The sequence below is a fragment of the Haliotis rufescens genome, unplaced genomic scaffold (genome assembly GCF_023055435.1).
Source record: "Haliotis rufescens isolate VD_foot unplaced genomic scaffold, xgHalRufe1.0.p SCAF_2, whole genome shotgun sequence".
NCBI lineage: Eukaryota > Metazoa > Mollusca > Gastropoda > Lepetellida > Haliotidae > Haliotis > Haliotis rufescens.
The window spans coordinates 78,005,114-78,021,886 of NW_025963890.1; the positions used below are offsets into that span (position 1 = coordinate 78,005,114).

At 37.8% G+C, this 16,773-nt stretch overlaps 1 protein-coding gene across 4 annotated transcripts in view; it reads left to right on the forward strand.

Moving 5' to 3' along the window:
• Positions 1 to 16,773, forward strand: part of LOC124122790 (receptor-type tyrosine-protein phosphatase epsilon-like) — a 67,149-nt gene that overhangs the window by 24,605 nt on the left and 25,771 nt on the right. For all 4 annotated transcript variants that reach the window (XM_048400590.1, XM_046485929.2, XM_046485928.2 and 1 more), the window contains exon 2: positions 10,712 to 10,927. In XM_048400590.1, the coding sequence (XP_048256547.1) occupies positions 10,712 to 10,927 (216 nt within the window). The remainder of the gene's footprint in view (positions 1 to 10,711; positions 10,928 to 16,773) is intronic.

A 16,773-nucleotide genomic window follows, 5' to 3' on the forward strand; every position in this document is an offset into this window, starting at 1 on the left:
AACTCTGTAACAACATATTGTGATCAACATTATCAAAAGCTTTTGAGAAATCTACAAATAAGCAGTAGAACCTTCCTTTCTTTTTACATGCATACTTTTGGATAATGGTCTGTAGTGAAAATATATGATCTGTCGTGGAATAGTTGGGTCTAAATCCAGCTTGAGATTCGTCAATGATATTGTTATCATCACACCACCTCTGTAGTCTAGCATTAAGAATAGATGTAAATACTTTGCATATGGTATCAATGAGTGATATACCTCTATAATTGTTGGCATCATTCATATCACCAGACTTGAACAGAGGACAGATGATACTTTTCCCCCACACATCTGGAAAGTTACCACTCTCAAAGATTTTGTTAAATGTAATAACTAAAATTGGTGTAATTTGTTTCTCTGAAGACTTTAAAAATTCAGCAGCAATACCATCAGGCCCAGGGGATTTCTTATTCCCAAGCTGTTTTATTTGACTTGATATTTCTTCTGCTAGAATAGGAATGTTAATTGTTAGATCATTATTGTCAGGGATATGGTAAATACTGCTATCAAGTGCAAGATCCTGCCTAAAAAGAAGAGACATAAAATGGTTAGTCCATTGCTCAGTATTAATTGATTGAGTGACTGCATTAAATGGTTTACTATCCTTGAGCAGTTTCCAGAACAACTTTTGGTTGTCTCTTGCAGCTATCAGTTTTTCTCTCTGTGCTTCAAGAAATGAGTTTTTCTTTCTACTAAAAGCATTTTTAAACATTGATCTTAAGTGTCTAAAAAGTGAAAAATCTTCCCCATGATCTCTGTGAGCTCTCAGGGCTTTGTATTTGTCATGTTTAATTAATTCAAGTTCATCATCCCACCAGGGAGGCTGCTGATTTCTCCTGAAGTTAGAATTTAAACCATCTACTTTTTTGGTGTGTTCTGCAGCTTCTTGATAATAACTGACTAAACAAGATACTGCTGTATTACAATTATTATTAGCTAGTTGTAAAATATAATCATAATGCTCTACTAATATACCCTCAAGCTTGTGCAAGAAGGTTTCTTTAGCACCTTCATTCCACACATATTTCTCCCAACTGCCTCCACCTTCCTTTTCCAGATTACAGTTGGAGTTACTCCTTGTATTACCTGGGGCTGGGGGTTGACTATATTTACCAGATGAGGTACCCTGAATATTGAGTGAGCAATATAATGGGAAGTGATTGGAGTGATCCTGTGTACCAACCCCAAAGTTAGAGAAATATTGAAAGAGAGAAGAGGAGGCAATCATGTAATCCACAGCACTTGATCCATTATGAGTGAAACATGTGAATTCACCATTTGTATCATTAAACAATCTCCCATTCAATGTGTGAATACCAAAGGTCCTACACAATTCAACAAGTCTTTTGCCAAAATTATTATGTGTCACTGAGTCTCTGTTTTTTCTTGGCATATCAAATGTATCAGAGGGATAATCATCAACATCTCTCTGAATAAAGTCAATATTGTCATCCGGGATATAGTCAAGGAAGTCCTTTGTCCTTGCATTAAGATCACCAGCAAGAAATATATGCTTGTGTGGGTGTTCCCCAACAATAATGTTCAAGAAGTTTTCAAGATGAGTAAATCCATCACTATCTATATTCTCATTAACTGGTGAATTTTCGGGTGAGATATAAGTAAATATCAAAACACAGTCAGAGTCCAATGATAAACTTGATGTTTTGAATAAAAGTACAACAGTATTTTTAAAATTATCATAAAGCCTACATAACAGTCCACTATCTAGCCAATGAGAGCGTATCAAAACAGTGATACCACCACTATATCGCCCAAACGTGTGTGTCTTGGGACGGACACAGTTTAGCGCACGAAAACCGGACAAGAAGTCCGAGAATTCATCGGACCGTCTCACAAATGACTCACAAAACGCGATCAAGTCAAAATGTTCACAAAGACTTTTTACCTGAAATGTCGAGTTTTCATATTTTCGCAGTCCTTCTATATTCCACGAGAGAATATCAAATGTTGGGCCGTGGCCGTCACATCACCTACCAAAATTGTCAACATTGGGAGTTAACTCCCCTGAAGGAGGTGTGTCTCGGTTTGTGTTGCTTCCGGGTCCAAACAAATCACTCCATGAACGATCGCGAAAAGAGGGCCTTGCATCACGATGCGTACCCCCACCTGTAGACACCTTCTTCACACACTTGTCTTGTCGGTCGTACATATATACCTGCCCTTCCACAATAAGCTTGTTAACACGTATCTTAGGTCGTTTCCCGCTGTCTCTGGCTTCTTGAAAGTAGGTAGACAGTGCGCGTCTATCCTCTCGTATTTTCTGTGGGAAATCCTCTGTTACACGTGATCGGTGATTTCTATCTTGTTGTTCCCGTCCTCTCTTGAAAATATCACTCTTGTCTTTTGTCAGTAGGAATTTAGCTATGATAGGAGAATCACTTTTGCCAGGGTTGAGGCGGTGAGCACGAATAATAACAATATCATTTGCCTTCTCCATGTGTAACTTGTCGCGCAGAAACTCTCTCACGTTTGACTCGGACTGATCCCATGTTTCGCCCCTCTCTCCAGATATTCCATGGAATATTAAGTTGTTTCGCCGCTCACGACACTCTTGATCCTCGAGTTTTTCTTCCAAACTAGACAGAGAAAGTCTCAGTTGTGTATTTTCATGTTGAAGCGAGGCTAGCTGCTCGTGGAAATCAGACGCCATTTTTGTGACCTTGTCATCGAGTCTCTCAAATTTATTGTTTATGTCCGTGGTGTTAGATTTAATGTCTATTAAAATCGCCATCAAGTCGCTGTTTTCATTTTCCGTTGCCGATATCTGTAACGATCCTGTTTCAGACATGGACAAAGTTGACTGATTTCGGGTATTGTGTGCGGGGCCGGACTTAGGTGGGCCTGGGTTCGTCTCGACACAACCATCTGCTACAAGTAGCAAACTCAGACAGATCAAAACCCGTAGGCACATCGAGAAACACTTTTTGCTAATTTTGATACCTTTCATGCTTCTTCTCGCTTTGTTTGGTTGTACAAACAGTCCTATTTTAGCTCTATATTGGGAAAGAGAGATCCCCATGGTGGGAGCTAAGAAAAACACGTCCACCCTGTTCAAACTCACGCATGCGCAAACGCATTCTTAAACACAGTTATATATGAAATGTATTAAGAATAATACAATTTATTCTGTATCAGAATTGATCAGGCACTCTGGATAATGCCTGATCAGGGTGTGACAAAGAGATAGTGCCTTTGTTTGTACAAATTCTGCGTAACCTGAAATAAGTATCATGCATTCTGATACTGGAAATCACTTTCAACACTTTAAAAATGTATTATTAAAAAGAAATTATTATGTCCTTTAGAAAGAGTAAACAAGCTAACTTTAAGGAATATAAGTTCCACCAAATCGTACTTCAATGTAAATGATAGTAGATTTCGTTCTGCACTAACCGAAATCAGATCACTATCATATTTGTTTACAGTGTGTCACGGCCGTCTCGCGTGTCACATTTCAGCAACATACTCAATGACCGATGTTGCCAAAATACATAACTCGAAAATGATTTTGTAGTTACAAGCATTTTTCATTGTTTATCACATGCGTAAAATCATAACTTGCTACGCATTGTCATTTACCCGTATTGAGTATGCATATGTGCAAAAGTGCGGAAATTCGTGCAAATACTCACCTTCGAGCAGACGTGGGTCCCTTGGTAGATGGTGGCGACATTTAACTGATGGTGACGCCTAGCGCACATCTTGATCAGCCCGAAACATTTCTTCTCCCGACCCTGTGGGTTTGGGTGAAGGTATACATCTAATCCCAGCGAAACGTAATGCATATCGCGAGTGAAAATAGCACAAACGTAGCCACGTCGCTTCTCAGGTATCTTTTGACCACGGAAGTAAGCCTGACAAATCCGAAAAGCACGCCCGGCCCTCTGATTGGCTCAAACTGACGCATGCGCCAATTTTGATTGACAGACTGGATCGGTCTATTTGGAATCCAGTACAAACGTAGAATAAACAAAGTTGATAGAACTGGGTATGGTTTGGGGAGATCTTTTACTTCGTTAAGATACTAGCCTTATATGTGGATTTTTCTATATGTCGTTTATACCAGGTTCTTTGGTCATACAGGAATTGTGTGATGTTACATGCATTGATTATGTAATGGGAGGCCTTGTCAGTGGGAACAACTACAAACGGTTTATGTAGGGTAGTCTTTGAATGACAACTGGCTGTGTAAGAATGGGTTTATTTTAAATCTGTTTCCTCAGTTTTCTGAAAACATGTATAAAGGCATATTACTCTTTTGAATAGCACAACTTTCCATATATGTTCTACAACACGAGGTTAACTGATCTAATGAATATTAACATAAACGTATATAGCATCAATTGTACAGGTACAACATTAAGAGGTCATTAATAAAAGGCCTATAAAAGTTAAGTTTCATTGTTTCCGTTAGCCGTCCTCTTTATCCGGATATATATTCTACAACCTTCAACTGATGCCCTGACATGGTGAAGCAGAGAGAAACGCCAGCGGACGCTAAGAACCGTTGAAAACATTTCGGACATTTCATGTATCTTCAAGCATCATCCAGTAGACCATGCGTGACCACCATAGTACAGGACACGTATATCCGGGTACGTCACCTACTACAAATGACCATGGCTAAATCAATTGGGTCACAAAAATGTCATCAATATGCTCTAGATCTGTTCACTTGGATTTCGTAATGAATGGTTAACCTAATCACCTGCTGTTAAATTGTTTCCCATTTTGACAACACAATGTTTAAAACACAACATTCTGCAAATATGGTAGAGTGATTTAACCAAAAGTACACAAAATGTCATTCTGTGTAATGTTCAGGCCATCTTTAATTTCTGTAGATTATTGAATATGTATTTATGTCACTAAGTTCCGAGATTGCATGCCCAGTTTGTTTGCTGTTCACATCAATTGGAAATTGAAATGGGAATAAGATTTTAAGTCCCTCGTAAAGAAAGGGGTTCGTTTATATGCGTCTATTGAAAATGCATATCCTCAACTGCTTACATGTATTTTAAAAATACGGACAATTTACAAATTAACCATTACTAACGAAACTTGATCAAGTGAACATATTTAGTGACAGACATATTTTTCCAAGCTGTGTTGAGACAAACCCATGTTGCTGTAGTCTAGTAAACTTTCTAACCATTGTTCCATAAAGCTCACCTGACACTACGATACTTATATCTATCACATGTTTGATACCAAACCTCCAACGAAAGGAGCATTTCATCAATGTGTAAGCTGACGTAATGATGTGAATATAAACAATCACACTCTGTGCCCTACTGTTGATTATAATCAAAATGCTATTTGGGTTGGAGTGTTCGTTGCAGGTGTTCGGTATTTGTTTACAAAACACCCTATCTTACCCATGCATCGGTCACTGTCGACATGTTTCGTGTGAAATACAACCTGCAAAGAACGACTTCTGGTGTAAACAAACAAAACTGAATTCTGTCATTCAGATTGATGGTAAAATAGACTTGCAAAAGAGAGACGAACAAGATCAGTCTAGCCCGTGCCTTTAATGTCAATTTATTGTCTCTAATGTTCCACAGCAGACAGCAGTGCACGCGTTTGCTGCTGCGTTTGCGAGAGGTACCCTAATATTAGGAGCAACTGACCTGAAGCAGTTGGTTCTATTATTCCCCTGATTACGAATACTCCCTTACATCATTCAGCAAGGTAGCGCCCTTCCCCTAACTGTCAGAATCAAACAGGGCTTCCCACGGAGTATCCAGAACACCCACATACCTTCGGGCCACCAAGCTACGCACCTTATTCCCATTGCCCGAACCAAGATCTTGGTTTACACCTTATATAGCAATGATTGATGTCATTATTTGCAACGCGAGTAACTGTCTTTGCAGTTGCTTTGACAATTCTGAACATTGACCAACTAAATGCATTGTATGATTTCAATATCAGACACTGTATATGTATATAACATTCGGCTTGTCTGTGTAACGTCATACAAGTACACAGAACATTCACCTGAAATACAGTTCATTGAACGAATCTACATTTGCATTTCTTTCGTGAATCAGTATATGTACGCCAATAAAAGGCAAAATAGCTGTGAGCATGATTTGAATGGACCAGTAATGAGTGAGTGAGTGAGTATGGTTTTACGCCGCTTTTAGCAATATTCCAGCAATATCATGGCGGGGGACACCAGAAATGGGCTTCACACATTGTACCAATGTCAGGAATCGAACCCGGGTCTTAAGCGTGACGAGCGAACGCTTTAACCACTAGGCTACCCGACCACCTCGGACCAGTAATGACACCGGGTGTTGGCAAAAAGGCTAATGATGTCCTGCAGCGTCAAAGTGGGAATGAGTTTTAGTTCTCTCAGGACCAATAGGCAGAGGTGACAATGAAAAATCAATCCATTTTCTTAACATGAACAAATTCGTTTATATGGATTGCATATCACTAGAGTTTAATCAATCAAACCTAATTCAGAAAAAAGTTTTAATGTTGTATTGGACAATTACGTTTTCACTGATAGATAAAAAGGAGGAATGACTGTCCCATTGCATTGAGAAAGGATGTTTAGGATCATATAATTACAGTGGACTCTCTCGATATTTAGTAAATGTCATTTGGTTTAATCTATCCTTGAATCAAGAATACATTACATGCCATAATAAATGAGTGTTGGGCACATTTTCGAAAATGAACGTTTAACAGATGGTAATATGTTTGTCTTCTGCTCGTTGTTTTAAGAATAACCAAGAATAAAACACCTGGAACATTGGTTTTATAGATTTTCGTTAAGGTAGAATTAAGCTTAGCTATATTTTGTATGAGTTACTGACGAATACTACACGTGTTAAACAGTTCCTAATTCTTTAGGTAAAACAATTTTCGAAATACATTGCGTCAACAACAGAGAATTATAATAGTGTCCATTATCCTCTGAAACAGATTCCATTGGGCGAAAAAGGCAAACCGGCGGTATATAAACAACAGCAGATTGACTAATGGTATTTGTTGAGGCCTTTTTTAAATATTTTTCATAATGTTTTGCACTCTGCAACATTCCAGCTCTATGACGACGGCCTGTATATAATTGAGCCAGGACCACAAACAAGTTATCGATATTGTGAACAACAACCCACGCCGTTGGAGTACGATTAAACGTAATTAACCAAATCAGCGAGCCTGACCACTCGATCCATTCAGTCTCCTCCTACGACCAGCATGGATTGATGGACATTTTTTAAACCCGGTGTCCCCGAGGATGTGTTAATAAATTAGAAAGTTCAAGAAAGTATTAATTGTGGACTGAGAAAAGATTTGTTACAAATGGAATAGATGATATCATCCTGCTCTGGTTTGCATACTACCGTAAACTACGTATATTATGAACACGCTTATAAAGAACTGACCAATATAACCATTTGTTGCATATATGCTGTGTATATGCTTACAACGAACTGAAGTTATAACGAACTAAAATAAGTGGTCCCTTTGAACTCGTTATAACCATAGTATGAAGCATTAATGATGTTTGAAAGCAAAATATTTACAAAAACTGTTTTGTGGTTGGGCTGGGTTGCATATCTTTTTTCTTCAAAAGACACTATTGTGTAGAAAATAATAACAATAATTCCCACCCGAAACCGTCAATGTGTGATTTTGCATCAAAATGTAAATATGAAATGTAGATAATGTAATGGATTTAATGAGACTGTCCAACACATTGTCAGTGGATGCCCAGCTTGGCACAAACACAGTATCTTAAACGACATGATGGTGGAGCTCAATCATTTTATTACCGTCGTCGCAACCTTTGTGGTTTTGACACAGAGGTCCATCCATGGCACGACCCAGTATATGCAGAGGGCGTCATGGAAAATGATAAATACAAAATGCTTTGGAATAGGCCCGTGTACAGCCTCAGACGTATCCAGACCAACAAACCTGATGTTGTCCTTTTTGATAAATCCAATGAAATCATTTATTTAAAAATCATTTACTGAATTTTCTGTCACTTTTGACACTAATGTGATTGACAAAGATTCGTGGAAAAAACAAGGCAAAAATGCTTTCCTCGCTTTCGAAATGTCACGCTTGCATCCCAAATACCAAGTTGTCCGATTCCCCATTGTTCTTTGTGCCTTAAGTTTGTAGCCTCCCAATCTGTTGACTGACATTGGGAGAGTACCCGGGTTTGCTACCAGAAATGCAGCCCTTCTGACAATCTGGATAATGCAGACGGCTGCAAGCAACAAGGGCCCTGAGCTGATGATGAGTCTAACAAGCCTGACTGTGTCAGGATCACCCAAACTCTCTTTGCTGCATTGTTTATTTAAATCTGTACATAATAATGATATTATTAATAATACTGATAATAATGATAATAGGCTATTTATATTGCGCATAATTCAACACCACACTGGTCAATGGATCAAAGTGCACTAAAGCATCTTTCTCAGCTCCCTAGTGAGTATACAACCCAAGCTGCTTGTACATTGCCAAGGTACCGGGTACCCATTTACTACAACACATTTCAAACAAAGCCACTTGCCCAAGGAAACGCCGCATGTGTTACATGTGCTTCAGTGTGGGATTCGAAACTCGAGAAACTCTCTGGTGCCAAGTTGCCAAAGGTGGACTCTCTGCGACCAACGTCGCTTGACTTCACCAAATTTGTGTTTCCAGTACCTCTGTATTAGGCTCAGAAGGTTGACAATTCTTATGTATTAATTATGTTTTTCGACGTATAAATCATTGGTGCGGACTTTTGTCCATTCACGGACAAATCTGTATCTTTAATAATGCAATGTAAGAGTTATTTGGTGAAAACGGACGCATGGGTATCTCTACGACCCAACTTATAACAAGAGTAGAGTGTAGAGCTAATCCCCTGTTACAATCTTATAATTAAATGGATTTACCCAAACAAAGAACCAAGCTAAATGAAGACATTAATAATAATAATAATGACCAAATTCATTGCCTATTTTAATTATTAAGCACATTGACTGGAATCATTGAAGGCAGGGCGGGACAACTTCGGAATGGCCAGGAGTCCGAAGGAAGCGAGCTACAAAAACATGTTTTATATGACTGGAAAGCTCTCGAGGATACGAATCCAAATAATGTATGTCCCAGTGTGTTCACATGTTCACAAGATCAAAAAATGGCTTAGAAAATGCATTGCTGCAGAAATTTCTGGCAGAATTTATTTATTCCTGCAGAAATAACTGGCAAAATTTATTTTCTGCAGTAATTTTTAGCAGAATTATTTTTAATTCAGGAGAAATAAGGTTCAATTATTGGATAGTTTAATCTGGAGTTGCTTCAAATGACCTTTTTCCTCAAAGCAAACATTCTTAGTTCACATGCTTACAAGCAAAAAAATAAAACTAATTTCGTGAGATTTTTCAAAAAAATATTTATTCACATGCTATATTACAAGACAATTCCTTGGGCGACTTTGCACTATGTCTCATGAATTTTCTAGGATGAGGCGATTTTTTCATAGATGGGTCCTGTCAAAGAAGAAAATAGATGTATAGATGAGTGGATCCATATTGTCTAATATAATGGATAAATGGCAGCCTATACGCAGCTAGAGTTTACAATAGGGACTACGTTTACGTAATAAAATGTATTATGAATGTAAATATTCTGCTTTACTTACGTTTTCTTCTCAACATACTTGAATTGAATTAACATTAAAATGCTTTTCATTTCAGTAATAATCACATTCCACAAGCTTTAGACACATAAACAATGTAAGATAGGTGAGGTTAGTTGAAATTGGGTTAAATGTTGCGTCCAAGATAATTGCACTTATATAGCGATGTGCATGCACGTGTGTGTGTGTGGCTGCTTGTACTAGTCAGGACTGATGCCGATTTATAGTGCTAACTCACTGAGATACCATGCCGTAGTTTAACACAGTTTAGACACAGTACACCGACGCCAAGACGACCAGGCCTTGTTTTAGCCCCTTAATGCCGTCAGGGGATCGACGATGTAAGATAGACTTAATAAATTTGAATCATAGCATATTTAAAGTTCAAGGTCACATAGCATACGTAAATTTCAAGGGTTATATGCTATTTAAATACTCTTAGTATTTCCTCCATCAATGCGCTCCACATGATCAGGGTACCTATCTGCTCTGTGCATCAGCCATGGAGCCTCTACTTCGTCACCTTTCTTTAACTAAATCAGATATACAACAATGACCAACTTGATATAGTATCATAAAGTTGATGGTACAACGATCAAATGTACATCACAGGTAAAACTCTGATAAACATTTGCTTCCTCAAGGAATTATGACATACTGAAAGAACAAGGTGAACATTTATCGTTTATGGAAAATATGTAGAATTAAGCTTTACATTTAGCAATATGATGGTATGTTGAGACGTGTGAAAAGCTATTGTTCATAAAATCGTATGATACTTCACACCATGCTTGCAGAGATCACTACTTGTTTAAAGCCCGTTTTTAGGACTTAGTTTAAATGATACTGATGGAAACTGGAAAACAGGTGTCGTTAAAATACATGCTTGGGCGAATTCAAACGAACACCAGCTATCATTACCAGCATCACCTGCTGTTCCTATCATCTTTCCTATGCTGATTTACCATTTTTCTTTTTGATCAGGTACCGGAACAAACGTTGCTCAGAACAAAACCGCATGGATGAGTACACGCTTTTGGTCGAGTCCTCCCGCCAGTGCAGCTGTCGATGGGGTAATACTTGCACACGATTCCAAATACTCAGTCATCACCGACACGCTTCTTCAAAGCGCCTGGTGGACGGTGGATCTACAAACACAATATCAGTCAGCAAGGGTTACCCTGTACTTCAGTACATACTGTACGTATAAATTCATTTACGTATTTGATTTACGTAATTAGTAAACACAATCCTTGGTTCCTGGAACGTCATGAATATAACTATCATTGTTTTTCTGGATATGTGTATTGAAATTCAAAACTATGTCAATCACTATGCCAAGGCTAACTTAGCAAAGAAAACTTGGATTTTCCTTATGTTTTTGTATCCGACGGACTAGGAAATGATGGTTGTGGTCAAATGTTTTGGTTGCAGATACTATTTGTGGGTCAAAATACACTTTTATTTTGTAAAAATAGAGAAAATCAAGTAAAGTCCCCTTAAAAGGTAGAGTATGCATTGAGTCCTTATGTTATCATGTATATGATAGTTAACACATAATAGACTTGAATAATTATTATTTTTTTAATTATAGCTCCTCATCAATTGAGATATAAGTAAAAATAATCCAAAATATGGTACATTTTGCTCTATTTTCATTTATTGGATATTGGATGGTTCTGGGTATGCTTAGTTAAGCCCTATAGAATATACATAGAAACAAACAAACAATGTGCACAACAACACACACAGAGGTATATCATCGTCAACTTCTTTATTATGAGGAACAGAACGGTTGTGAGTAAATACTTTCTCTATGAAGCAGAGATCATATATATTTTCCTCTTTATGTGTATCACTTTTAAATGTCATTCAAAGACTACATAAAGGTATCTAAACCCTATAATCTGACATATATCAGCATATTTATGAATACACTATTGCTCTCAATACCCGAGGAGTGTACCATATGATTATATTTGTTATTACATACTTTATTCTTTATAAGAGGACGTCACTTAAACCACAAAATGCGTACAGTTCGGTATGACTAGACTGTCAGAAGTAACAACAAATGAATATGACCGAGATGTAAACGAGAAATATCTTTACTCATGACAAACAACAATATTGTGGCTAGGTAGCAATGCTGCGTTCCAAACACACTTCTGCACTTGTACACAGCAGACGTAATTCAAAATGAAGATGTAGGTTTTTAGTTTCCACAAAAAGCAATGAATGCATTATCGTGTCACTGGATTTTCTGTCTGGTCCATTACTTGATTCTCTGGGCTCTTTAAAGACAACCGTCGCATTGAGTGAGTGAGTTGGGTCTAACGCCGCTTTTAACATTATTCCAGTTATATCGCCGCGTGTCAGCCTAATGTGGGAGGACACCCCGAAGTGATGCAGTGGCATGTTTTACCGGTTGGGCAGGACATGTTAACCATTCGTATTGATTTTCAGTGATCTACTCATACAATTGTCACGGCTATTTTGCTATAGAATATGTATTGACGGATAATCGAGACTGGGTGTTCTCTGGTGTTGATGTTTTATAACTATTCAAAACATATTTTGTGCTGTTATCTGCTGCAATACTGAATTTTAAGGGTCGTGTCTATAAGATATTACCACATTTGTAGACCGTAATAATGTGTTGTAGTATAAAAATTGGTTTACACACACTTAGCTGTAAACATGCTTTGGATTTATGTCGCTAAAAGGAACAATGTCTTTGTGTGTTTTAACTCTACACGTTAATGACATGTGGCACATGCCAGGGGCTCAATATCCCAAAAGTGTGGAATATAGTTATTGGTGTCATTCATCAGTTACCCCCAACCACTTGCGAGTCAACACGATGTACGTTTACATACATTTGCTGTCGTCGTAACAATCGTTATATCAAGAGTCAAGAAGAGTCAAGAAGAATCAGAAGAGATATGTCAACTGTTGTGCGAAGTCAGTCGAAACACATTTAGACATTAAACACTTGATTTCCTGAATATTTCATCACTTTGCTTTGATAAATAAAGCAGCAAGTCGAGTCGAGCAAAGATTGTAGAAATGTACAAAGTGAACTGACATGTTAAATATCTTGCTTGGTGTTGATGTTGTCATTTTGTAAGCATCCCAGAGAAAGATACACCAAGTACCAAAACTGTTTAAACGGTTTAGAAAGTTAGAGGGTTACAAAGAGGGGTCGGTTGGTCGGTGGGTCGGCGAAGTGTGCCCACCTCTAATATGAAAACAGGGATCATATTAGATTACTACAAATTAGCTGAGAGAATGATAAGGATAAGATCTTATAAAAATTATTTGAACTCACATTATTGTGCCACTTAACGATACATTGCTTGGGACCAAAGTTTCAATAGCGTAATTGCACTGAGCTGAGATAATAAAGACTTGGTATTCTCTGGATCTAGAACATTGCGAAATGTGATAGTTTTATGGTGATGTCTGGTTATAAATTCAAAGAAGACAGCCTTTCTCAATATTGCTGACACATGTTGAAATATTGACGAACTTGTCAGGTTGGATTGAGCCCCGTAGAAGTGTCCCTAAATTCCGATAGAGCATTCGTCCTCCTGCTATATTTTTTAACACCCCGGATGACCAAGGCTATGTCCCGACTTCCAACACTGACAAGGGAGCAACAATGCTCCTACTAGAAGATGCTTTCAAGCAATTCATGTTGAGAGACATGTTTCAGACGACAATATAGCTGCAGATATATCAGTTATCTCATCTGCAGCGACAGATCTGGACTGCCACATACTGAACACTGCACCTGCTCTAGTTGCCAAAACTCGACAGACGATGATGAATCTGAAGGCTTGAGTGACAGTGGCAGTGACTAAATGTTTCTTACTGTATTTGAGAAAAATAATGGATTTGTTAATGAGTTACTGACAATATTGAAGCAATTGAAAAAAAGTGCTTCACTTTAAATATGCTATTCTATATTTGTGTTATTTTATAGGATGGGAGTGAGGTACATTTATTAAATTTTCATACATTATATTATACCTATATTAATTGTGGAATTTGTCATAAGCTCCTAAAGCATTCAGGCAGATTTTGAGATATCACACGACATGATTTTCAATATGCAGGTTACATTATCTTTAGTTTTTTAATACTTTGAAAATTAAAATTGAGTGAATTTGTTCCTATTTTCGACACATTTTAGCCGATAACTCGACTTAAACCATTTTGCTACTTGATTAATTGTTCTAATTTAGGTTTCTTGAGTGAGCACACTCATTTTGTTTATAAAATGAGCATTGTAATATGCAAACTGACTTGTTTAAAGCCATTTATTTGATTTACTTAATTTTGTCATACAAATGTGCATTTTACCACCAGAAACATGTCTGCCACCAAAAGAAATCACCACAACTGTCATATAATTGACATCACTATTTTGGGTTTTACGCCCAATTGTATCCGTTTCTGCAGATAGTCGTGACTGATTATTCTATGGCGTTGACCTTTTCAATATTCTCGAAGGAACATTATACCGTCTAATCGATTCATGATCTACCCAATAGAATAAGTCGTGGCAATGACATAATTAATTTGGGGTCACGAGATTGTGGCCACAGTTCTAGAGTTGTAAATCAAGGCAAATAACATATTTACATATGCATTTATTAATTAATAAATCGTTGCCACGCTATTTAATAACCTCAGATAGATTTATTAACCATACCATACTGTAAAATTATATTCTCGTATCCAATCTGTTGGTATGATGTGTTGATAAAACCTATGATATGGAGTTTGTGCATAAAGCAGACACACGGCTATGACCGCTAATTATTTGCTAATTGGAAGAGGACTTAATATAGGCATTATAATCAATTCAGGTTTGGCTGTTTTTTCTTTAAAACATTCTCAAAGAAAAGACATGCTTTGTCATTTGCTCATTGGTATGTTTACAGTATAGTATGTATTGTACTTGTATCACCATCGTAGTTGTGTTTCATGATTTTTTAACATGTTCACTTGTATATGCGTGATATTTAGCTGGATTACATTAAACAAATATCCGTAAATGTTTACAAGAAAACATTGATGCAGAGCATCAAAGTTCCCCGCCATATGTGATGCCTCACAAACGCATAATAATGATGTTACTGAAAGGCATGAAGGAGCATAATTATATTAACCACAAAAAAGTAAATGCTGTTGTGGAAAAAATATTGTTTATTTTGAGTATTTGGCAATACAGTTGATACATTTGCATACGGTAGGTTCTATCGGTGAAACCCACGAGCACGTGTATTGTGCTGTCAAACCTAGAAACATAATTGGGGCGAACCGGGATTCGAACGCACAATCATACATTTCTGGCGTGCCCAAGGGACGCAACTCTGCATAGCGTATCGCGGCACCTTAGACGACTGGGCCACCCGTGACCCCATACTAGATGAGGTCTTTTTGTCACAACCACAGATGCACATACTCAAAATATTATCACGTAGTTGGAGAACATTTCAATACCAGAACTAATCAATAACGGAGTTTCCTCGTCACTTGTTTTACTTTTTTTCGGTAATTTTGTATTTCTTTCCTTCAAGGAATAGTATTTATGATCATGATGAGTTGAGTTACTTGATCGTTTTCTATGTACAGTTTTTTGTCCAGTGTGTCAGTTACTGTTGTGGAGGGGCGGTCGGGTAGGCTAGTGGTTAAAGCGTTCGCTCGTCATGCTGAAGACCCGGGTTCGATTCCCGACATGGGTACAATGTGTGAAGCCCATTTCTGGTGTCCCCCGCCGTGATATTGCTGGAATATTGCTAAAAGCGGCGTAAAACCATACTCACTCACTCACTACTGTTGTGGAATTTGATTTTTGTGAGTTGATATGATGATGATTGATATACTGTTAACAAGTAACATGACAATTCATCCATACTACTAAACAGAAGGTAAACTGCTTGTCCATTCGGATCAATTCCTCCCAAACCATTCCGCTGATGAGAGTCAAATAATGCATACGAATCAACATCCGTAAAAAATGCAATGGAGACATCATTAAAAGTTACCAAAAAGTGACTGGGATATCAATATTGCTTGTTGAAATTATTCCAGGAAATTTGTTTCCCCTGATTCAATTTTTTGAGCACCTGTGACGGAGCGATAAAACTGATCTGTTGTGTAGACAATGTGGGTTGATGCAGTGGCTGCTGGGAGCTGATTATGACCTAAATACCCCTCATAGCCTTCGGTGTTAACTATGTGACCGTAGAGAGCTGTGCCTTCATGCAACAGATTATCGAGGTCAGTGGAACACGGTACAGACGCAAATGGATTTGAGCCCTGGGACACCAAGTATATGATAGGGACCAGAGCTACGACTGTACATTGAATTCCATTAAACGGTTGAACAATACTACAGCCTTGATGCAAATTCGCCGACACACTACTCCGATTTAGCTTTGACTTTGCTGCCAAGCGTTTCACACACCGATTGTGCACCGATTAAAACAACACGGGGGTCTGGGTTAATTCAAAATACGGAATATAACTATTCCGAATATTTTAAGTGAACATGAGCATCCAAACAATCATAAGTGTGGTATGTAGAATGTGTTTTAATAATGTCAGCTAATGACCAGAAACTGTCAGATGCATCAATTTACTACATAAAGACGATTTTGAAGTATCTCTTGTTGCTGAAAAAGATAGCATCAACATTTCACGCACGTGATTTGTATGTTTGGTTTCGGTAACTGTGTGGCTTGAAATGTCACCAATATGTCGACATACATGCTATAAAATTAACCTTTCCCGTATACTTCAGGGCGGGGAAGAATAAAACAAATTCAAGTTTTGTTGCAGCAGAAAACACACACAACTGCACACAGCTCAACACTTCGTTGCAAAACAGTACCGTCATTAATCAAGCAAGAGTGTGACATACAATTGTTGGAAATACTGACGGCACTGAAATAACGGCTATATGTCATGTGACATGACCTTCAATGCTTTAGCTAAACGCAAGGGTTTCTAAATATAATTCTGACCTGCTT